The sequence below is a fragment of the Pollicipes pollicipes genome, unplaced genomic scaffold, assembly GCF_011947565.3.
Source record: "Pollicipes pollicipes isolate AB1234 unplaced genomic scaffold, Ppol_2.1 Scaffold_1600;HRSCAF=1878_pilon_pilon_pilon, whole genome shotgun sequence".
Classification (NCBI taxonomy): Eukaryota; Metazoa; Arthropoda; class Thecostraca; order Pollicipedomorpha; family Pollicipedidae; genus Pollicipes; species Pollicipes pollicipes.
In genome coordinates, this window is record NW_023595962.1 from 20,951,092 (window position 1) to 20,975,716 (window position 24,625).

Consider the following 24,625-nt stretch of genomic DNA (forward strand, 5'->3'; position numbering starts at 1 on the left):
CGAATCCGCTGGCAGCTTTCCGAGTGGTGACCGTCTAGTGCATACGAGTGGTGAACAGGAGGAGTATGAAGGGTTGTAATGCACTTAACTGACTTCAGTCTCAGCCCCCCCCCCCCCCTCGTTTTTGGACTATTCAGAGGCGCTCACATTCGCCATAAGTGTGGGACAATCTGCTACGTTATCGATTCGGTGATACACCTTCACGTAATCAGCGTACCTAAGGCACTCACTCTCAATCTGGTTAGGAACATCAACTAGAAAGCAGGCGAACAGCAGCTACCCCAGAATGCTACCTTCCGGAACACCAGATCGCACTGGGATCCAGTCAAATTTCTTGCCGTTCAGCACTACGCGTTGTGAGTGATTGCTCAAGTACGACTCCAGCCAGCTTTGCGCGCGGCCAGTGATGCGGAGGGTGTCTCTACGGTGTCTCCACAGTGTCTCCAACAGACCATTCCAGCACTCTCACTGCGGCCCAGTGTCCCCAGTAGACCAGTCCAACACTCCCCTTGCGGCTCCATGTCTCCAACAGACCAGCCTACCTGTGGTTCACGCTACAACGTCGCTTCTCAGCAAACGCGGAGAGCCTTGTGAGTGTTCTCATGAGCTGTGGTGCTCATGAATCCGGCTACCCAGTGCCAGTTAGTCTTGCAACACTATTGCTAGCGATGGACGGTCTTGAGACGCATGCATTTGTGGCTAAGTATCCAGCGAATTTTGAAGAATTCACGTTGTCGGTTTGCGATCGTCTCCGGTGCACAAACAGCGCACGCGCGGTCTGCATGGCGCGATTTCGCCTGCAAACGCCATTGGCAGAAACGTAGTGTAAAGAAGTGCAGACAGAAATGAATTGCGGATTGTGTTCTGGGTCATGTGAAATAAGGTTAAGGGCGAATACAAAACGCTACCTTGGAGCAAGAGACCAATCTCTACTTGGGCAAGAGGAGACAGGTCCAAAAGCGTATCCTGGTTTTCAACATTTCAGTTCAAGATATATTTTGCTTCCATTTACCTCAAGGACTGCCTTGACACGTGTTCCTCTTGATCAACATTGCTTAGATTCTCTTCGAAGTTAAGCAATGTGATTGTTTGCCCAACAAACACCATCTCGGGGCGGGCCGTGACCTGGCTGTCCCTCCCTTAGATCCGCCCTTCAGCACGGCAGCTGCGAGGACTGCACAGCTGTTGTAAGCTTTATGTCCGTGCGATGCTGCTCTCCTGGTGACGCCCCATTACCCAGTCTACGAAGCAGCACACTTCTTTTTGGCAGTGTATTACACTTCCGTAAAACTATTGCTCGAGTTTGACACCGGCGGAGACGCACATAGACCCTCCTGCGAAATAGAGTTGCGCACATCGCATACAAAATGGTCGCAGCACCTAGTCATACAAAATGGCCGCGGCAGCGGACCTTCCAAAATGGCGACCCATGGCACGACACAGCTCCGCTGGAGCTCAGGTGGGCGCCACTTTCTAAAACGAAAGGCGCCGAACGCTTTGACCGAGCGGAACGTCTGCTGTTGACGCATGCGCAGTCGGCCGGCTAATATCTGACTGCTCCGCGCCGCTTGTAACATTACAGACGAGCCGTAAAGGCCGGACTAGTTCCAGTGTACGCACATTCTGACTCCCTCAGCTCGGCACACTCACGCTCTGACGCCCACCGAAACCGAGAGCACCGAAAGCCAGCGAGTTTCGGCGGGAGGTCACGTTCGGGCACTGCCACCAGCCGTTCGCCAGCCACGCGGAGAGGGGGAGTGACGCATGGAGTTAATATGATGTCGAATCTCGAACGATCGACCTCTCGAACAAAGCTCTCGTGCAACACTCGGTGCCGACGCAGCAGCGTTAACAGCGAGGCTTAGCGGCTCGATGACAGCCGAGGCGGGCCTCCGACGACACCAGGATGTCTGCTTCACTGCTCGCTAGTTCACAACACCCCTCCTCATAACCGGACTGAAACAAGCGCGCGCCGCCACTGACAGCGACTGTCGCCGCGACTCTCACCTCTCGTCATAAAAAGAAAATACAAAAAAGTTAAATACTTCCTCCGACCCGCGGCCCTCGGCTCGTCGCTGCCCGCATGGCACTCTTCTGTCCGGACCTCCCCGGCGGCCAGGTCACCTGACCTCGCCGTTGGCGCGGCACCAGCAGCCTTCTGCTCGGCTGGCCTGCCGCTGCCGGCGTGCCGACGGCGCCAGCCTCTCTTCACCAACCAACTAGCCTCACGGAGCTGCCAACAGCAGCCAGTCGAGCCGCTCGGCAACAGAGCGACATCTCGCGCGGCAACAGAGCGGCATCTCGCGCAGGAACAGAGCGACATCTTGCTCGGCAACAGAGCGACATTCGCTCGGCAACAGAGCGACATCTCGCGCAGTAACAGAGCGACATCTTGCTCGGCGATAGAGCGACATCTCGCTCGGTAACAAAGCGACATTCGCTCGGCAACAGAGCGACATCTCGCGCAGTAACAGAGTGACATCTTGCTCGGCATCAGAGCGACATCTCGCTCGGAAACAAAGCAACATTCGCTCGGCAACAGAGCGACATCTCGCTCGGCAACAGAGCGACATACCATCGCTTCGCAGAAGCGCGTCGCGCTGCTGGCAGCAGAGCGCACCAGCCCGCTCCGCTGCTGCCGCCGCCGCGGCGGGCCGCGCCACGGAGCAAGCCCGCCTCATCGCGGCCCTCACACCGACGCCGGACCGGCGCCCGAGAGCGACACGGCTCGCGGGGTCGGTCGCCCTCGGGCGCCGGTCACGTGGCGGCGCTGGCGCGCTCGAAGGCCGCGGCGGCCGGGAAGCGGCAAACGGTTCGGAAGTTTCCACGAGGGAACGCTCGTGCCATCTGGGAGTCCATGAACGATCAGTTGTCGACAATGCCCGCGTCAACAAGACGGGCGGTCTCCACGGAGGTTATGCGCAGTTATGAAACAGTGGTACTAACAAGGTGCACGCGTCCCCAATACAACTGGGGTACAGCGAAGCACAATACTACCCTCGTCGCGAGGTTAGGTCACAGGGGATTACCACGGCGGAAGGAGAACGGGAGACATTAGTTAGACGCGGTTCACAATGCCAAGGATCGGTTCGGAGCCACAGAACGAGCGCGGGCTTGCACTCTGCCGCCAGCCTAGTCCGGAGTCAGCCGCCGGGGACGTTGCTCAGCTCCTGTACCAGCCAGGGCGGCACCGCCTTCCCCGTCCGCTTCAGCAGCTTGTTCAGCTTGATGTTGTGACTGAAGTAGAAGCGCTGCCGGCGGACGGCGAGCGTGCTGTCAGTACGCGGCGGACACGCGGAGACCGATAGTCAGCACAGCCAGGGCGACAAGGAACAAAGCCACAGCACACACGCTTCTGCATCACGGGGCGCCAGCACGACGCCGAGCCGGAGCGGACATGCGCGAAGCCAAAGCCGCCGCCCATTTCGTTGTGAGCTGGAGTTCGGAAGCCGATGCCACAACTGCGCACGAGTATCGCGCACAAACGAGTCCCCTGTAACACGCGCTGATCGAGTGCCGCGTGCCGCCGCGTGGACCGCAGCAGCCGCGCACGCTCCCATTCCGAGTCATGTCACGGCTGACCGCGGCGGCGCGGTTGGGGAGGGACTCCGACTACGGCGCTGAGGACCCGGGTTCGATTCTCGGTTGTGGCGGCGAGATGTTCACGAGGTTTAAACTGGATCGAATGACTTCACAGGACGCGCATATGAGCTGTTCGGAACACCATAATCGCTAGCGTCACGGCGCCAGGCATCCGTCGCCGGGGAGACCCACCTTAAGGAATTGGGAAGCTTGCTCCTCCATGGGCTCGTAATGGCGACCCTTGCCGCTGCCGAGGCATTTGGTGTGCCCCGAGCCGGCCAGCACCTGCCAAGACGGAGACAGCATGAGCAGGGTCGTGACCTAAGGTCACCCGGGTCAGCACACGGAGATGCGACGCCACGGCCGAGGCTGTCCACGGACCAGTCCGGACGCCTGCTCGTTTTCTCGTCTAACTCCGGCCCTGCCTGAGATTTGATTAAATTGATTGATTTGATTAAGATTGACTGATGGAATGATATTGAAATTATGTCCCTTCAATTTCGGGTGTCGCCGTGCACCTCTGTTCGCCACAGAATATGATCACTGATAAGAACCGTATCCGAAAGCCCCCGCACTCCGTGGGCTGAAGCATAAGAATCATCCGCGTGGTGCCTGAGTCAAATATCACGTGGTACAAGGCTGTTTTCTCGTGGAGTGTGAGCTCTGAGATTAGGCAGGTACGTTCACTTTTATCAGGCTTATTGTCGGCGGTGGAACTCGTGCAAGGAACATTCAAGGTCGTATTCTACACGATTCTGACCTTGCTTCGGAGCAGGTAAGACGGAAGTTTAGAAAGCGCTCACCAAAACGAAAATCGATCCTCAATTTATCTAGCGCCTCCTCTTGGTAAACTGCTGTGCATAAAGTTTCGACAAAAACTTTCAAACATAGCTTTTATATGCCTTGAGGGAATACCTTTTTTAATGTGCCGTTACCATTACCGTATTTTCTAGCCCTGCTTCAACGGCGACACTGACAAGTGTTTCGATGCCAGCAGTGTAATAGTGTACCCGCCGCCGGGTGACACCATACGACTTGTCCCATATCACTGGGCTTCACGCCGCACCCAGCTGCTGGGGCTGTGGCTCCGCACCCTGCCACTCCGGAGGGACGGGCGGGCATCGCGGAGGAGGGACCCGGTGTTCAGCACCACAAACAGCTGGGTGTCAGTTTCACCACACGCATGGCAGTTGGCCAGCATGTAGGCCATAGATCAGCCTGGCATACGGCGGCCAGGCCATACTCTTATGTTCCACGAAAACTATTTCCCCGCAATGCTGCCCGGTGAAAAGGTGAGACGCAAGACTACGAGTTGAACTAGAATGGTCCTACCCGGGTGATGGGTTCACAGAACAGAAAGAGGCCACTGCTACGGGTGAAGGCTTAGCCCAATGTCACACCTGCAAATGGCTCGGGACGAATCTGGAAAACGCCAGCTACAAACACGACACACGATGGAAGGCCACACTGAGGCGTGCGGCCGACGTCGAGGGCGCCCGCCAGAGGAAGCCTGTGTCGTATGCGCCCTGCAGCTGGAAATGCGGGGGGCATCCGACGTCGCACATGTCCTCACTACGTGCCGTAGCTGAGCCGCCAATGGGCGGCGTTACTTCCCCACAGCGCAACTTTCTCAGTTGTTAGGTGGTGACCTTTTAGGTGACCTTGTAGGTGCTGTGAGATTGCCGACGTACTTTCATTCCCGGCGCACGTCGCCTTTAGCATTGCTTACAGTCTCTGACGGCGTGGGTATACTTAATTTAGACGATTGTTAAGTTATTTTGAAGCCGTAGCCGAGTGAAATAAAGTTAGCCGTTCTCGAGAGGAAGCAAATGGTCATGCAGTCGGTGCGCCACTCCATACTCAGTATCACCACAAGCCCGTGTGGTATGTGCCCCGCTGCAGAAGCCCGTGTCGTACCTGACAGTAGAAGCCCTTCTCTTCGTCGTACTCGATAAGGCGGCTGTAGTCCACTATTGGCACCACCTGCAGGAACTCCTGCACCTTCTGCATCACCTGCGGCAGCGGCGAGCGCAGCGTCGGCGAGGTCGACGCGGGACAGTCTGTGACCGCCCACAGCCACCGTTGGCCCCGCGCGACGAGCCCGCCATGGGGACCTCGCAACACAGCCGGCACATCATGGCCACGCCAGCTCCCGCCAGGATTGGTTTACGGTCGCCTAGGGGGGGGGGGGGGGGCGCTCGCGGCTCCGCCAGGGGTCGCCGGCAGCCGTCAGCTCCCGGGGTCTGCGTACCGGCCGGCCGCCGCCCGCGCGCCCGCCCGGGCCGGCACCGCTCGGTCGGCCGCCGCCCGTCGTCGGCGTTGCATACCGCGGACCAGGCACGGGGCCGAACTCCCACGGTAAGATCCTCAGCTAACCAGCAATTATTGCCGAATCGCGGTGTTCGGCTAAACCCACGCGAGACAAGTGCTCGGCGAGCACTACGAGCCGAAGACCGCCCATGTTAACTGCGCGGGCAAGGCCTCTTCCAGAGGCTGGCGTCAGCCCCGCAGGGGTGAGACGCCTCACCTGGACGGGGACGGGGTCGGGGTCAGAGACGTCTCACCTGGACGGGGTCGGGGTCGGGGTCAGAGACGTCTCACCTGGACGGGGTCGGGGTCGGGGTCAGAGAGTCTCACCTGGACGGGGTCGGGGTCGGGTTCAGAGACGGCTCACCTGGACGGGGTCGGGGTCGGGGACGGGGACGCTCACCTGGACGGGGTCGGGGTCGGGGACGGGGACGGCTCACCTGGACGGGGTCGGGGACGGGGACGGCTCACCTGGACGGGGTCGGACGGGGACGGCTCACCTGGACGGGGTCGGGGACGGGGACGGCTCACCTGGACGGGGTCGGGACGGGGACGGCTCACCTGCACGGGGTCGGGGACGGGGACGGCTCACCTGGACGGGGCGGGGACGGGGACGGCTCACCTGGACGGGTCGGGACGGGGACGGCTCACCTGGACGGGGTCGGGGTCGGGGACGGCTCACCTGGACGGGGTCGGGGACGGGGACGGCTCACCTGGACGGGGTCGGGGACGGGGGACGGCTCACCTGGACGGGGTCGGGACGGTGGAACGGCTCTCACCCTGGACGGGGTCGGGGACGGGACGGCTCCCTGGACGGGGTCGGGGTCGGCGGACGGGGACGGCTCCACCTGGACGGGTGTCGGGGTCGGGGACGGGGACGGCTCACCTGGACGGGGTCGGGGACGGGACGGCCCTCACCTGGACGGGGTCGGGGACGGGGACGGCACTCACTCTGGACGGGGTCGGGGACGGGGACGGCTCACCCTGGACGGGGTCGGGACGGGGCGGCTCACCCTGGACGGGGGTCGGGGACGGGACGGCTCACCTGGTCGGGGAACGGGGACGGGGACGGCTCACCTGGACGGGAATCGGGGAACGGGGACGGCTCACCTGGACGGGGGTCGGGGGACGGGGGCCGGCTCCACCTGGACGGGGGTCGGGGACGGGGACGGCTCACCTGGACGGGGGTCGGGGACGGGGACGGCTCACCTGGACGGGGTCGTCCTTCAGCTGGTCACCGTTCCATCAGGAGCAGCTGTGACGGCGGGAAGTGGCGCAGCCAAATCTCCAGGTGGGAGGCGTACTTGCCCGGCTCCAGACACCTGGCGGACACGCAAGCCGGTGCACAGACACCTTGCCGGCACACAGACCGTCATACAGGCGCACGGACACACCGATGGGCGCTCAGACATGTGGCGAGCAGCCACATTGCTTACCTCGACGTCGCTGCAATGGCAATCTAGCTGCATCAGATTAGCTTGGATCCATATAACAGCTGCATCACGCAGCTCTGAACACTTTCCTTGATTTCCTGTTTGCCCTGTTCACGTGTGTCTTCGACTGATGACCTATGATCTCTCATCATGTGACCCCTGGTCAGGCCCCGTTCACATGTCTCCAACTGATGACCTCTGACCTCTCACCATGCGATCCCTGGGCTGGCTTGGTTCAAGTGTGTCTCCGACTGATGACCTCTGCCCTCTCATCATGTGACCCCTGGCCCGGCTCCGTTCACGTGTGCGTTTGTCTCTGACTAATGACCTCTGACCTCTCATCATGTGACCCCTGGCTCGGCTCCGTTCACGTGTGTTTGCGTGTCTCCGAACGATGACCTCTGACCTCCCATCATGTGACTCCTGGCCCGGCCTCGCTCACGTGTCTCCGGATGATGACCTTTGACATTTTACCATGTGACCCCTGACCCGGACGCCCCCTCACCTGTTCCTCAGCTGGCGTAGGCTACGCTCAGACTGGTTGGTGGCCGACACCACCTCGTAGAAGGAGTAGCGCAGCGCCGCCGACAGCTGGTGCGCCCGCTGGTGCTGGTACCAGCTGTAGGCGCGCGCCGCCGGGCTGATCAGGATCGCCACCTGTCGGACGTGGGCGGCAGCTCAACTTCACGGGCACGACACGGCGGCGGCGTGGCGCCACCCGTCGATCGGTACGCTACGGCCGACTGTTGCCAGAAGGGCCGGTGCGGCACGAACGTAGTCCGCCGCTGGTCTCTTGGTAGTTCAAAGGGGGTTTCACATTCGCTGAAACATCGCGGGATAGCATTGGTAATATAATTGCAGACAGTGCGCTGCATTCTGCCAATTTGCTCAAACGACGGCCAAAATACCTCACGTCTTGCCAATCACAGATACGTTTTCACATCATGGTGCTTATGAACTTCCTTCGCTTCACAAAACGCCAGTTTCCCAGAAATACGTTATGGATTACTTCTGCAATCGTTGGCTACAAACGGAGTGCCAATCACGGTAAAAATAGCAAAGTATACGCGAAAAATGCATTTTGGTACACACCGAACACCAGTAGTTCCCAAACCGCAGCTCACCAGCTTGACGTCCGGCAGCAGGAAATGCACGCGTTTGGGGACCACATCACTGTCGAAGTAGGTGGCGCTCTTCTCGAACAGGTACACCGAGTCGTTGTTGGGCACTGGGAAGAAGTTCAGGTACCTGCAACGGACGTCACGCCGTCAGTCGCTCGCGCGCGCGACGATCGCCCCTCACATACCGCGCGGTTCCTGCCCTCCTGCGCGGGACCCGAAGCGCCCTCCGCCAGCCTACCGTCAGTGACGCCGGCACGCCCGAGGGCGGGGCGTCAGTGACGTCAGAGCCCGACCCGTGCCGCCGGCGGCAGGATCGCGCGCCACGCCAGACCGTATCCATACTGGCGCCGGCAGTCTCACGAGCGCCAGAAGAGTCACCCCCGCACCGTCTGTTGACGTCCACTGACTTGTCTTTGGGCAATCCCGAATCAACTCTGGGATATCGCCGTCCGTCGTCCGCAGACAAAGGGACGGCTCACATGTTATGAGGGCAAATACAGTCATCCAAAGACGAGCGTGCTGAAACACACGCTCAGGCACACCAGCCACGACTCCGCCGCACAAAAAGGTCATGACATCCTCAGATTTCCCACGAGATGTCATGTCCCACGAGATGTCCCATAGACATGAAGGGCTAGGCGTGAAGGGTCTCGTTAGACATGAAGGGCTAGGCGTGAAGGGTTTCGTTAGACATGAAGGGCTAGGTGTGAAGGGTTCCGCTGCTCCTACATGGACCACTGTAACACCACATGGCGAACTACTCCGAAGCGACACGGCTGAACACTGGGCAGCTTTCGCAGCCCACGAGCTTCAACTCGGAGCGGAGCGGCACGTGAGCACCCGGAGCAGCGCGCGTCCTGACACAGGCCGACCACAGCGAGACTCCGCCGCCAGCGCGAGCCCAGTCTCGAAGCGGTGGCAACGGGCTGGCTCCCGCCGCCGGCCGCGGTTCGCGCCCGTGCGAAGGACGCCACAGACCGACGCTGTGGTGAATCAGCACCACCGACGACAGCGCTAGCCTGTGGACTAGCCCGCTTTCAACCTTTGGTAATCTGTACGATAATGACGATAATTTGGGACTTTGGGACGCCACGACTGCCCCGGTCACATACGACCTATAGTGACCTGAGCTGCAACATTTCAGGTTGCAACATTCCGCCGCCTCGCAGCGAAGCACGCTAGTAGATCGCGCATGTACAGCCATGACCAGTGACTGCCCGCAACGACGGCGACCGTCCCCTCCCCGCCCCGCCCGCCAACGAAGGCCGCCGCCGGCGCCGGCGCGCGCGCCCCACCCACCAGTCGATGCCGTTCAGGTAGTTGTTGCCGTTGAAGAACTGCACCTCCTCGAACGTGTCGGGGCTGGGTCGGCTGGCCAGCAGCGTCGGGTGCAGGCCGAGGAAGGTGAAGAGCGCCGTCGAGCCCGTCTTCTGCGGCCCGAGCACCAGCAGGCGCGGGAAGCGCTGGCACACGGCCGCGTCCTCGGCCATCCGCCACAGACTCAGGTGGCGGCGATCCCGGCACGGGTTCTGACGGGTCAGCAGGTCAGCAGGGGTCAGACAAAGAGGTCAGCAGGTCAGCGAGTGGGCGAGAACAGAGGTCAGCAGGTCAGCACGGGTCAAAGTGGTCAGCAGGTCAGCAGATGGGACGACACAGATGTCAGCACGGGTTAAACACAGAGGTCAACAGGTCAGCAGATGGCCAGGCAAAGAGGTCAGCGGGGGCCAGACACAGAGGACAGTAGGTCAACAGATGGTAAGCCACAGAGGTCAGCAGATAGTCTGCAGGCAGCATGAGGAGGAGAAACACAGGAGTACGAGCATGATGAGCTGATGGTGTATATATATATATATATATATATATATATATATATATATATATATATATATATATATTGCCAGAACTCTTGTACACTTTACAGCAAGAATGAGCCACAACGCATATGCATAGCACTTTATAATGATCCGGAACAAGGAGTTCTGCAGCAGTACACCAGTTCCATTAAACAAAAGTTCCAAAAATGTCAGCAAACACTAGTAGTTAGTTGATCAACAAATATCTATCATTAATTCAGGCTTTACGGAGCTACATAGGAGCGGCCACCAATCCTACGAATATCGTCGTCAGCCGCACGCCCGGTGGTGGACCAACGAAGCCCGTCTCCTCCCGACCGGGGCGCCCCTCCCCCCCCCCCCCTCGCTCGCTCGGACGGCGGCGGCGGTCTGTACTCACGCCCCAGACGGGGTCGCGCTGCTCCGGGAACCGCTGGAAGTACTGGTCGGCCAGCCGGTCGGGCGGCTCCGTGCGCAGCCGCAGGTGGGTCCAGCACGAGACGAAGCGCGCGGCCGACTCGAACGTGTACAGGCCCAGCCGGTCGTTGCCGTAGTTGCTGAGGTGCGTCATGAAGATCGACATCTGCCGGGCGGAGGCGGCGACGCCAGTGGTGACATCTGGTGAGGAGCCGACGCTGGGCGGTGGCCGTGGTGGGAGTGCGGCCCTGGGCCCGTCGCTCATTTATGGTCACAGATTGGGCACGTGGTGCTTACCACAGTGGGTGACTGGCTGTCGCCCATTAGCCGCATGGATACCGGGCGGAGAAAGAGACGCCGATGGGAGAGGGCATCCTTTTTCGAAAGGTTACACAGCGCACGTCGTCACGAGCCCTTTCAGGGAGCGTCAGCGACTGCATGGCCAGATCATCGCCCAGGGACTGCAGCGGCGACCGGGACTCGAGCCCGTGCCCCCCCCCCCCCCCTCCCCCCCCCCGGAGAGGGCAACCGTCACAGAAAGCATAGGTCACAATCACCCCACAGAAACCGAAGGACGCGTGACGGACGGCGCGCCGGCGAGGGGCCAGTGATGGTGTGAGTCCGACAGAGCGACGGTGATGTGGAAAACTGATGTCCGAGAGGCATAAGCCGTCTTCCAACTGCGGCTATACTGGCGCGCCGAGGGCAGCTGAGCAACGCGGCTGAGACGCATGTCGTCAGTGTTAACCCTCCGGGGTTGACATTGATCATTCTTGGTGTATTGAACGGCCTTGTAATATTCTAGCACTTGTGGTTATGCTTCCGACCACTACTTTCATTTCCTTTTTCGCGAGGCACTCAGCACCACCAGCTTCCATCTGGCAGGCAGTAAGGTGCTGAGGAGTCATATAAACCAATACCCAGCTGATCGGTGACAAAAGGTGACGCAAATCACCACCGGCCTCGTACAACGCGACGAAAGAGATACACCTCTATCTCGATGGCCCTTGGTGATGCTGTCAAGTATGCCATCATCACTGGTTGCTGGGCACCGGGGCACCTCACCAGGCTGCTGACTACGTCAGTCCGGGGCACCTCACCAGGCTGCTGACTGTCAGTCCGGGGATCTTACCAGGCTGCTGACTGTCAGTCCGGGGCACCTTACCAGGCTGCTGACTGTCAGTCCGGGGATCTTACCAGGCTGCTGACTGTCAGTCCGGGGCACCTTACCAGGCTGCTGACTGTCAGTCCGGGGATCTTACCAGGCTGCTGACTACAGTCCGGGCACCTTACCACGCTGCTGACTAGAGTCCGGGGATCTTACCAGGCTGCTGACTACAGTCCGGGCACCTTACCAGGCCGATGACCACGGTCCGGGGACCATACCAGGCCGCTGGCCACGGTCCAGCAGATCTCACCGGGTTGTTGAGCATGGTCTGGAATATCTCTCCGCCCTGAATTTTGTCGTCCAGCGCCTGCCGTCCTCCCGGGTACTTGTCGATGAAGATGGTGTGGGTGAACAGCCCTGCAGGGAGGTCAAGATAGTCAGGAGATGGTGTGGGTGAACAGCCCTGCAGAGAGGTCACCACAGTCAGGAGATGGTGTGGGTGAACTGCCCCACAGGGAGTCACCACAGTCAGGAGATGGTGTGGGTGAAATGCCCTGCATGCAATTACGACAGTCAGCACTGCGGAGTTGCCAACGCCGAACGGAAAAACGGCTTCCGCCATTGGACTGGCAACGCTGAGTTCATTTGGACGCGGACGACAGACGTTCATGCCGTAGCTCTATAGTTTCAAGCAAGTGTGGTTGAAACAGGCGAGAAGTTCACTCTGCGACAAGCAAAAGACGCCAAAACGTCCGCAGCGTCGACAAAACATACGTATGCCAACGCGGACAAGCACATGCCCGCCGCGTCCAGAGGGTGACGCCCATTACCTCCCAATTGGCGAGGGTGGGGAGGGGGGGGGGGGGGGGGCACCCGAACATCGCGGTCGGTGTGGCTGACGTAGAGAGCGAATTTGCTGCTCGTGAACCGAGTCCAAATTTAGCCCTCATCTCATAGCACTTGCGTCTTCAACGGTTGCCGCCATTTGATACAGCTGAGCTGGCCGACTAAGCACCTCACAAAGGCCGGCGGGTCGCTCCATGACATCGCTGTGGCTAGGACTCTGCCACCGCACACCACCGTTCGAGAAGTGAACATACTGATGACGTCACTTGTCACTGCGATTCGCGCAAGAAATTAACACAACTTTCTGTCCCACGGAGCTGACAGGTTCTCAACGCCCGCACCGCAAGTCTCCATTTACAGATCATATCTTCTTTATACCATGCATATTACATTATATAACATTATGCACGACTCACAGTCCTCTGCATGTTTCGTCCTCCTCCTCCCTCCCCGTCCCTCCCGTCGACTCGCGTCGCCCCGCGAGACACAGCACAATTCTCCGGTCCCATTCCTCGACCTGCGCCATTGACGGCGGGTCTTTGGGGCCTGGGGAGGGGTCCAGACCACAAACCACCGGTCTGTGGAGTTTGGAGTCCGTGGGGCGTGGGGAGGGCTGTTCAAATCGCCGAATGCAGGTCCGTGGGGTCTGGAAAGGGAGTCCAGACCACCAACCGCACGTCTGTGGGGTCTGGGGAGGGGCAGACCACTGACCACAGGCCTTTCGGGTCTGAGGAGGGGGTCCAGACCGCTAACCATCGGTCTGTGGCGTCTAGGGCGAGGGGCCCAGACCACCGACCGCAGGTCCGTGGGGCCTGGGAAGGGGTCAGACCACCGGCCGCAGGTCCGTGGGGCCTGGGAAGGGGTCAGACCACCGGCCGCAGGTCTGTGGGGTCGAGAGAGGGGTCCAGACCACTAACCACAGGTGCGTGGGGTGTGGAGAGGGCATTCAGACCACTAACCGCCGGTGCGTGGGACGTGGAGAGGGGGTCCAGACCACCGGCCGCAGGTCTGTGGGGTCTGGAGAGGGATTCAGACCACAAACCACCAGTGCGTGGGGTGTGGAGAGGGGATTCAGACCACTGACCGCAGGTCTGTCGCGGCAGCACGCGCACACCCTTGTAGACGAAGCCGCGCCGCTGCACGGCCGGGTACAGGTGCGGGTACTCCTCGGTCGACGTCTGCCGAATGTCCCAAACCTGCCGGCACCGCGCCGACGGACGTGAGCGGAGGTGCCCGGCTCAAAGCCAGCGCGCGATAGGAGTGCTCCCACGCTTGCGATGCGGACTGATCGCAGATTCGTGGGTTTTTGTGCGAACACAGGGGTTTCCCCAGGGACACTGCACCGTCACCTTTTGTGCAAGAGTCTCGCGTTGCTTGGCTAGCGCCTGTCGACCCAAGAGGTCTTCCGAAGCAACGCTAACTTGTCAACAGATCCAAAGCTGATTGCGCAGCAAACAGCTCGCTGGTTCTTCTCAACTGGTTTTTGCACAAAAATCACAGAACAGTGATGGTAATGACATGAATGACATATTACACGGTACCCTGCGTGATTTATGCAAACTTCATCATCGCGGCGTTTGAGGTCGCCTTGCCTCTAAAGTCGACCGAGCTATTGGTATCGTCATTGCACTGTTTACACAATAAGGCTACTGACGTCCCTGCGCCTTGACAGCTACACAACTCTTTTTTTATTAGAGCCCTTTCGACCAAAAATGATCACCTCAGGGCTATGGGATGAGGGAAAATGGCTAACGATGGGGCAGACGTGCATGCGCCTGGGGGGCCAACCGCCGAGCTTTAACTCGCGCACGCGTGGGTACCCGGCCGGGGTCCCCTTCCCACGGGGCTCTCGGCCCACTCGTGGCTGACGCACGCAGCCCGCCCCGGACAAGCGGGGTGTCGCGAGGATGCAGGATGAAGCAAGATATAGGATAAGGGACGGATTTGCCACACACTTGGTACACTAGATGGATGTCAGTTAAGTAGCACACTATGAATATTGTACAGATAAGTCCCAACAAAAGACCTATGATGCACCTGATATCCTGCACTGACTCCCACTACACTCGCGAGCGGACTGACATATTACACTCCACATACAGGCCCGCGACCTTCCAAATTATCCGCCACCGCACCGGACGTCCAGGCAGGCTGTGACCGCGACGCCACCAGCGCCCTCTCGGGACGTACGCGTCAGTCGCAGTTCGCTCACCTCCCGCCAGGCGTCGTACAGGCGGTTGTTGACGGGGTACACGCCGGAGTGGTGCGGCGCCACGGCGTACTGGTGCTGCACCTGCAGATGGTGCTCCTCCGCGAACTGGTGACGCCCACCACCACACGGTTACAACGAGGTCGCATAAGACGAGGGTATTGTGTTCGAAAATGTAACCAAGAAAGCAAGGCAAGAAATTATAACACGCACGCACGCACGCACGCACGCACGCACGCACGCACGCACGCAAACACGCACACACGCACGCACCGCATATATATATATATATATATATATATATATATATATATATATATATATATATATATATATATATATATATATATATATATCAAGACATACAAGCTGACATTTCAGTTTCGTGCAGCTTGTTCCACACGCTTTACGTCATCGGCGCATCGCACGCTGCACACAGCTGTCATTACCAGAGCGGTGATCCAGCGAGCACTACGGTCCGGCACGCGTCCCTTTGCCAAGGCGGGGTGCTGCACCTGACGCCACCCCCTCCCTCCATCCCCCTCCCGCCGGGCCCCACCTGTTTGTTGAGGGTCATCTGATGCACGATTTCGCTGAAGTTGCCGAATGTGTGCGGCTGCTTGTGGCTCCAGATGTGCGGGAACCACCAGAACTGGTCGGCGGCCGCTGTGAGAGCAGATGACATGTTACGGACCCTGGGCCAAGACCGGACCGGGCTGGGTGGGGGCGGGGGGCGTGAGCGCTGGTGACGACGGTGCCTCCCCCCTTCTCCTCCCCCTCCCCTCTCGGGAACCCATAATATACCGTCCTGACGCCCAAACCCAGGTTTATTGTGCCCTGTGTCGCCTAGTCGATAGGCTAACATCAGCATGGACAAAGACACGCAATGACTCCGAAAGTCTCACCCAATCAAACGAGGCACATTGTGGTGATGCTTTTTTTCATTTTCCCCCTGGCCAAGCATTACCGAGTTCATTTTGTTGTGCCACCAACAAAAGTAGACACGTGCATTTGACCCACACGCGAACAGTTATCCAAAAACTGAACGTGCCCATCGATGAGGTACAACGGCTGCAGAGGCGCCACCACCGGCCGCCGCCGAGTCACGACAACAGGTCACCGCACCCACACGCAACCGGCAGCCACCCGCCGGCGCGCACGTCCGGAGCGTGCCGCCAGCCAGAGCCCCCCGGTCCGCTGACGTACCCAGCAGGGCGTCGTCGCCGGCGTTCTCCTCCTCGCTGCCCGTGTGGAGCATCTTGCCACAGAAGCCCAGGTTGAAGGTGAAGCCGGGCACCAGCTGCCGCAGGCGGGACTGCGAGTCCAGCATCGCCTGTTGACGCCGGTCACATCTCAGGTCAGGACACGGCTCGGGTCATGTTCAGAAGTCAGGTCATGCAGAGGCCAGACGTCGGATCAGAGGTCACGTCAGTTCAGTGGTCAGGCCGGGTCAGAGCGAAGTCAGACGTGTCAAGAGCCAGATCAATAAAGACCACGACAGATGTCAGGACAAAGGTCATGATAGAGGTCAGGACAAAGGTCAGGACAGAGGTCAGGATAGAGGTCAGAACAAAGGTCAAGGCAGAGGTCAGGGCAAAGGTCAGGACAGAGGTCAGGATAGAGGTCAGGACAAAGATCCAGGCAGAGGTCAGAGCAGAGGTCAAGACAAAGGTCAGGGCAGAGTTCAGGGCAAAGGTCCAGGCAGAGGTGAGGGCAAAGGTCAGGACAGAGGTCATGGCAGAGGTCAGGGCAAAGGTCAGGACAAAGGTCAGGATAGAGGTCAGGGCGGAGGTCAGGGCAAAGGTCAGGACAAAGGTCAGGGCAGAGGTCAGGGCAAAGGTCAGGACGGAGGTCCAAGATGTCCGGTCAGACCAGGGGACAAGGTGGTCAGGTCAGACTGTGAGTCCAGCTATGCCAGTGGCTGGTGACCTATGCAGCACAGCCAGCCGCACACGCCCCCTCATTGAAACAGCGCAGCCCTCCTGCCCCGGCCGTGCGCCCGTGCGCACTCTTCACCTGAACATCGTCCGGCTTCATGCGAATGCCGGACCGACCGACGAAGATGTCGTCGACGTCCACCATGATGAGCCGGTCCAGCGGGTGCGCCAGCTGGCCGTGCGAGAGGTACGACATGCTGTCCAGCAGGAGCACCCGGCTCAGCCAGAAGTCCGGGCCGGTGCCAAACAGCACGCGGCGGATGCCGTCGTGGTAGCCGCAGTCCTGCCGACACGGCGGTGGCGGCGATGGCGGTGAGTGCGTGCGTCTCAATTGGCAGAGCAGGGAAACCCAAGAGGACAGGACAAGACGTATGAGGGAGAAAAAGTAGTCGACGGGAAGAAGCCAACGGAAAAATGCAGGAAAATGAAGAAAAATGCGACTATGCGAAAGAAATAAAATTGAAAACTAAAGACGGGGACAGGTGTACGGAAAGACCGCAAGGGCAAGCCCGTTGGGAACGAGACGAAGAAACGCATAAGGTAAAGACAACCAAAGGAGAAATACGGGGAAGACGACGACAACAGTGGCGATAACCTGGGCTGTAGCATCGCAACCTTGCTCGTCCCCAGACCCAAACGGGGGTTGCAGAGGGAAGGGACCGCTAGAACGCAGGAGCATGAGCGTGGTGGAGACGACAGCGAAGGCGTGACAAGGGAGAGAGGCACGGGACTGAGAAGCCGCGGAAGATTGCGGCAGCCAGGAAGACGCCACACCCGGCTGATGGCACACCTAGGACGTCAGTGTCAGCAGCAACATGGCATACATGGAAGTCGACAGTGATGTACAGTACAGCATATACAGTAAGACAGTGATGTAGATAGTCGAGAGTGATGCAGACGGTCGACATGATACACGACAGTTGACATGATAATGACAGTCGACATGATACACGATACATGATACCCAGCAGCCGGTGTATGTGAGGACGCCCACGCATTACCGCCAACAGAGTACTCAACACAACACAACTGTGTTGTGTTGTGTTCAGTACTCGGTGCACAACAGAGCTCCAAGAAATACACGCGCGTCGTGCGCGTGCACCAACGCCGTCCTGCCCTGGCCGCTCCCGCAACTATCCTGTGACTGTCGACGGAGTCATAGTTTGTATGTGTTCCATTTGACAGAACGCTACCCGACAGTGTTCCGGACAGTGTGACAGCTAACGAGGAACGGAAGACAAGTGGTAGTGACCGTACGTGACCGCTTACAGTGGCCCCAGCCCGTACACGACAGTCGACAGTGACACCGACGGTCAGCATGATACATGTCAGTCGAGTGATACAGACAGTCGACAGTCACCGTACGTGACCGCTTACAGTGGCCCCAGCCCGGACACGACAGTCGACAGTGATGCCGACGGTCAGCGCGATACATGTCAGTCGAGTGATACAGACAGTCGACGGTGGTACAGGCTGTCGACAATGGTAGGCGGCAGTCGACAGTGATGCAGGCTGCCGGCAGTGATACATGGCTGTCGACAGTGATACAGGGCAGTCGAAATTGATGCATAGCAGTCGACAGTGTAACAGTGAACTTGATATGTGGAAGTCAGCAGTGATGTAGACAGGCGACAGTGATACAGTCGGCAGGTGATACAGACAGGACAGTTGGCAGTGACTACAGACAGACGACAGCGACACCGACAGCCGATAGTGGCACAGGTAGTCGATAGTGATACAGGACAGTTGACAGTGATACAGACCGTCGGCTGTGATACATTCAACAGTCACACAGGCAGTCAACAGCAACATATGGCAGTCGGCAGTGACTCCGCCAGTCGACGGAGCGCCAGTGCGCTGGGGCGACAGCCGGCCGCTCCCGCGACGCCGCCACGTCCGGCCTGGGCCGCCCCTCACCTGAACGACAAGCGTGAGACGCCGGTACCGACCGCCGAACATCTCCGGGTGCCGGGGGGACGCCGTCACCACCGGCCGGTAAGAGCTGTGGTTGTGCACGAACACCGTGTGCACGTCACCTGACGACGGGGGCAGCCGGGCCTCAGTCGGGGGTGGACGGGGTGGCCGCCGGAGGGTCACGGGGTGGCCACCGGAGGGTCACGGGGTGGCCACCGGAGGGTCACGGGGTGGCCACCGGAGGGTCACGGGGTGCCAGCCGGGTGTCCATCGCGGGTTGACAGGGTCTCCACCGGGGTTGACGGATGTCCAACGGGCTGACTTATCAAAAGAACACCAAGAAGGAGACACAGTTTGCGGGAGCATTAAGGCCAGCGTGAACGAAACCAGAAATCTCAGGCGGCATTTTCGGTGAGTTCTCTAGTCATTAAGCACGCCTAGCAGTTCACAAAGGGACGTCAAAGATCTAGCCCACTGAACAGCAACAATCACGCTTTGGCGCTGAAGAGAAAAGTGCAAATCACGCGGTGCCGCTCAGTAGATGTTGCCCGTTTCTGACAATGGAGACCATTCAACGCGGGACATGCTAATCCATCATTCTTTGCCGCGTCGTCACACCAAGTGTAGCTCCAATTTGGGTACACCAAGCGCCAAGATGTGCCACCTACCGGGCACGGGGCCGCGTAGAGTCTCTCCGGCTCTGGCGATCCGCAGCACCGGTGAGTCGGGGTTCAGCTCCGCGTCCTGTAACCATGGAAACGAGTCAGACGCGGCAGCATCGGGCGGGAACAGGCGCGCGTCCTGTAACCATGGAGACGAGTCCGACGCGACAGCACTGGGATCAGGTAAGCGTTCCGTAACCATGGAGACGAGTCAGACGCAACAGCACCGGCAGCACTGATGACACGTTTCTCCGCCACCAAACACATATCTGACGCTTGTTTAAGAGCTCTTGGAGGTTTTCGCCGAGCTCATGGTGCCTTACAAAACAACAGGAACGACCCTGGGCAGATACCATTCGTTTACACTCCATATCGTCCCTGGTTTCGAGCACCGACAATATGCTATTAACATGACAATGGCGACAACTTGTAACAACCATTTTACAACGCTATCATTACTATTTATTTTGGTGATGACCATCATGGCGGTGCGGCCTGTGTGGCAGGTCAACCCCACGTACGCAACAGGCTGCACCAAGACTCTGACCGTGCGCCAGTCATCCGGCCGATAGACACACATAACACACAACCATGGACGTAGGCGACGCGACAAATACGAACGTCCCGCCGGTCTCATTATGATAAACGACGCCTGTCCACATGCGTGTTAAAAGCAATTCATACAGCAGGCATAAGAGACCAACTTGCGACCTAGGGGTCCTGACAAACATCGCGGAGCTAGGCCGCCAGCCAGGGGCCTAATTTCCTCCATGCCACCCAGTTGCCATGCGCGGGCCACGGGAGCCAACAGGCCCATCAGCGGCCGCCAGCGGATGGCACCAGGCTCATCAGCGGCCGGCGGCGGGTGGCAGCAGGCCCATCAGCGGCCGGCAGCGGGTGGCGCCAGGCCCATCAGCGGCCGGCAGCGGGTGACACCAGGCCCATCAGCGGCCGGCAGCGGGTGACGCCAGGCCCATCAGCAGCCGGCAGCGGGTGGCAGCAGGCCCATCAGCGGCCGGCGGCGGACAGCGCCAGGCTCATCAGCGGCCGGCGGCGGCCAGCGCCAGGCCCATCGGCAGCGGGCGTCGAGCGAGCATGATGGCGTTGCACCGTGCAAGCGGGACCGTGCACTCCGTCCTGCTCAGCAGTACAGCTAGCCAGGGCGTCGCGTGACCCGCCATCGAAGCCCGCTTCCAGCCATACGAACAAGTTGGAAGCGCATTGTTTTATTTGTCATTGCTACTGGGGCTGTCATGCATGAAGCATATAAATTGCATATCATGTCATGGCAAATCGTGCTCAAAAGATGCACGAGTGTGCTCGCGCTGTAATGGCTTCACAAATGTAAAATTTGACGATCTGGGGATGGGTTGGCTAAAGGACATCGCCGTCTGTGAAATGACGGGCTTCAGCTTCCCCGTCGCGAGGGGCACAGACTACACATCTGCCCAGAGGCAGGCGTAACTGCGCCCGCGCCGACCAAACAGACCAAAGACCACACAGACAATAGACCACAGGTCACACAAACCACAGACCACAGATCACACAGACCGCCGATCGCACACATCACAGATCGCACAGACCACGGATCACACAGACCACAGACCACAGATCACACAGACGGCAGATCGCACGGATCACACGGACCATAGATCACCCAGACCAGACCGCACAGACCACAGATCACGCAGACCACGCAGAGCCCCCAGCCAGTGCCGTGACCCGAGTCGGGGCGGCCTGGCCCGAGACGTCACCTGCAGGGCGAGGTTGGTGTGGATCCGCAGGCCGGAGCCGGTCAGCTCCGCGCCGTGCAGACTGTCCTCCTGCGTCGGCATGAACGCCACGATGCCCACGTCGTACTCCTGCGGCAGACGGCCGGCCGTGGTAGCCCGGTCGGCGGCCAGCCCGGCCTCGGAGCGGGCGTCCCGAGCTCGAATCCCAGCATAGGTCACGCGCGACACAGATGACCGCGGCACGGTTGCCGCGCTGGACAACGAAAAGAAACGCGGTGCCATGGGGAAGACGTGCAGCCACCCGGCGGGCCACTGACGCCAGCCGGAGCTCCGCCCCGCGACGCCAAAGGTCGAGCAGTGCTGCACCATTCCCGCCTAGCAGTGTTCGCAACGGTCAGTCGACTTCGCAGCGCTTGTTCAACAGTTGGGATGAGAGGCAGCTCGGTGGGACACAGCTGAGTCCAAATCGCGCCGCTCGTGACCCGGGCGTAGTGCCGGACAAAGCTCCCCTGCCTGGCAGTACTGGCGCCGGACTAGCGTACCTTGCAGTACTTGTCCATGATGGCGCGGTTCCAAGAGTCCATGGCCAGGTACTTGGCGTACGACTCGAAGACGATGACGCTGTACCTGCCGCGGTCGCCGGACGTGAAGAGCGGCAGGCTGGACGACGTCACCGTCTTGAACCTGCCGTCACGCTGAGGTCAGCACAAGTCCAGCGGCAGGACAAGCCGGCAATGGAGCGGCAGGACAAGCCGGCAATGGAGCGGGACTGCGGGATGCATCTACAGCAACGTGCGACGAGTTATGGACAGTGAGATCAGCAACACTTTTGTTTTGCTGCAATACGAACACGCGGTTTTCACTCTGTTTTCGGAGACACGTTTACGACGCTACTTATACTTGCTGAGGTAGTACAAAGACACGAAAACATGCGCGTTACAGACGCAAGAGTATATAATGGTTAACATGGATGTAAAGAGCATCATCTTTTCGAAGTTTTCAGTTACAATAATTAACACCACACTAGGCACAAATGTATTGCCTTGCACAATGTTGAAGAATGAATATATATATATATATATATATATATATATATATATATATATATATATACACTCCTACATGGCAACACTTCCCTTCCAAAACATCACCAATGACGACGGAGGCATAAACAAACTCTTGACCAAACATTTGAAAGCGCCTACGAAAGCATCTCGGCGCGCGCCAAGTGTCCTAAACTAGGCCATACCACACTCACGCCCACGCCCACGCCCACGCCCACGCCACCGCCTCCACCATCGCTCCGTCACACACACACACACACACACACACATATATATATATATATACGCACGCACGCACGCACCACCTAACACCCCCCCTGCCCGCTCCACTCCTGCCGACACGGACGCCACCACCGTGCGACCACAACGCGAGGGCGGCGCGACCAGCCGGCACCTAAGCTCTGCTCTTCTCCTGCGACATTCTACGTCCGCCTGCACTTCGGACGACCTGCCGGTGCCGCCGACGGCAGCGCCCCGCCGCTCCCGGCCCGCCCGGCCGGCCGCGCGGCGCCGCACCTGAACCGTTGGCAGTGAGCAGTGCGGTGAGGTCGCGGCCCACGGGGCTGTACTGCGTCTCCAGGTAGAGCAGCACCCTTGGCCTCGAGTCGGAGGCGCGCCGCCGAGCGGTGCCGGCCGTCGGTCGCCGCCGCGTCCTCCGGCGGCCGGGCGCCGCACGACACGCGCACCGTCGGCGGCGGCCCGCGCTGCGCCTCGCTGCAGGCGGAGGAGGGCGCACGGCTGTCAGCAGGGTGCGGCACGAACCTGGCAGTGTCTGAGAAAACCGCCGCCACACCAACAGGGAGCCGGCGTGTCCGTTGTGTGTTGAAATGACGGACCGACTGGCTTTTCGCCTTACTTTTCGGCCGGCAGTGGACGGGCGGAAAGCCATCACGTCGACCACCGCGAGCGACGACGAAACATCCGGCCGGGAGTGAGGTTCGAACCCGCGGCTATCCGCGCGCGCCATGGGCGGGGGGGGGGGGTGGGGGTAGGAGCTGGCCACAGGGCCGAACAAGCGCTGGACGTCAGAATCCGGCTTTGCAAGCCACAGAGCCGTCAGGTGGGCGGCTGGAAGAGGGCCTCTGTCGCCGTCGTCGGCACCGAGAGGACTGCTGCAGCCCAGGCACGAGGGAGAGCGAGACACACAGAACAAGGCATGGTGAGTCTGCCAATACAAGACGCTGAGTGCTGAGACCACTTAGGCAGGGGTGGCGTGCACACACGAAAGTTCCGATCATGGCCGTTAGGAAGGTGACGTCATGGTCTTTGCTGATGTACGTGTACGCCTCGTAAGTAGAAGTGTACTCTCAGAGAACGTGAGTTGCGTTGTTGACCACGGCGATCAACCAGGCGCTGATGACCTGCTGCAATCGCATCTGGCGTAAATGATTCCATAAAATCGCAGTGTTGAGCTAAAATTGTCTTCGTGCAAACGATAGTTTTAAAGACCGCAGCATTCTTGACGCGGTTATGGTGTAGCGTGCGACTATCGCGCTGGCCACGTCATTTTGAAGGCTGCAGGGCCAGAATAAACTGCAGCACATGTCACCCCTATCACGTGGTCTGCGTTCACGGAAAAGTGGGAGACCTAATCATCCTGTGTGAAACATTATTAACAGAGATACAGACCGAGGTACCTCTTTGCTTAGCGGATGGCAGCAGTACTAGCAGTAAGACATATGCCTGGGGCTCCAGAAAGATTTCAGGATCCAACCCCAAAATCCCGCCCATATTGAATCCCATGGGATACTGACGGCCCTCGGGATGAAGGCCAATGTCTGCTTCAGTACATCCTGTACAGACGCAATTCAACCGTATATCGGGACTTGCATGAACATCTGTACTATACCACTGTGATTGCGTAAACTGATGTTGCTGGCAGCAACGGCGCTTCACTGGATGCGTTTAAAATGGCATGCCTAAAGCAAGGTTACCGCAGTTGCACACATCAGTGCACTTAATTTTTGTCTTGTGTCTGATGCAGTACTGTTCTGTCTTAAGTGTGTGCAAAAACGTACAATGTCACGGGATTTCACTGATTTAGCGCAATGAAACAACACATGCTATAACACGTAGAGGTGGCCCAGGCGTGTCATCCCCTGAAGTGGAGTCGCCTCAATGACGTCACCCACCCGACGAGGAGCCGCCTCAATGACGTCACCTACCTGACGTGGAGTCGCCTCAATGACGTCACCCACACCGACAAGAAGCCGCCTCATGACCGTTCACCTACCTGAACGAGGAGCCGCCCTCAATGACGTCCACCCGCCTGACGTGGAGTCGCCTCAATGACCGTCACTCACTCCGACGAGGAGCTGCCTCAATGACGTCACCATACCTGACGTGGAGTCCGCTCAATGACGTCACTCTCACATGACGAGGAGCCGCCCAATGACGTACACATACCTGACCGTAGGGAGTCGCCTCAATGACGTCACTCACCTGACGTGGCCCGCCTCA

The 24,625-nt window shown here is 59.2% G+C and overlaps 1 protein-coding gene across 1 annotated transcript; it reads right to left on the reverse strand.

The window, feature by feature from the left end:
- Positions 1-2,799: 2,799 nt before the first annotated feature.
- LOC119094099 (bifunctional heparan sulfate N-deacetylase/N-sulfotransferase 2-like) lies at positions 2,800-21,785 on the reverse strand. The gene is given in 19 exon segments (XM_037217178.1): positions 2,800-3,251; positions 3,775-3,867; positions 5,500-5,595; positions 7,099-7,128; positions 7,130-7,211; positions 7,828-7,979; positions 8,447-8,570; positions 9,743-9,972; positions 10,676-10,858; positions 12,111-12,217; positions 13,731-13,842; positions 14,859-14,963; positions 15,415-15,521; positions 16,062-16,188; positions 16,872-17,075; positions 18,710-18,828; positions 19,375-19,450; positions 21,123-21,230; positions 21,644-21,785. Coding segments are annotated over 19 exon segments (2,205 nt in total). The 5' UTR covers positions 21,686-21,785; the 3' UTR covers positions 2,800-3,143.
- Positions 21,786-24,625: the final 2,840 nt, after the last annotated feature.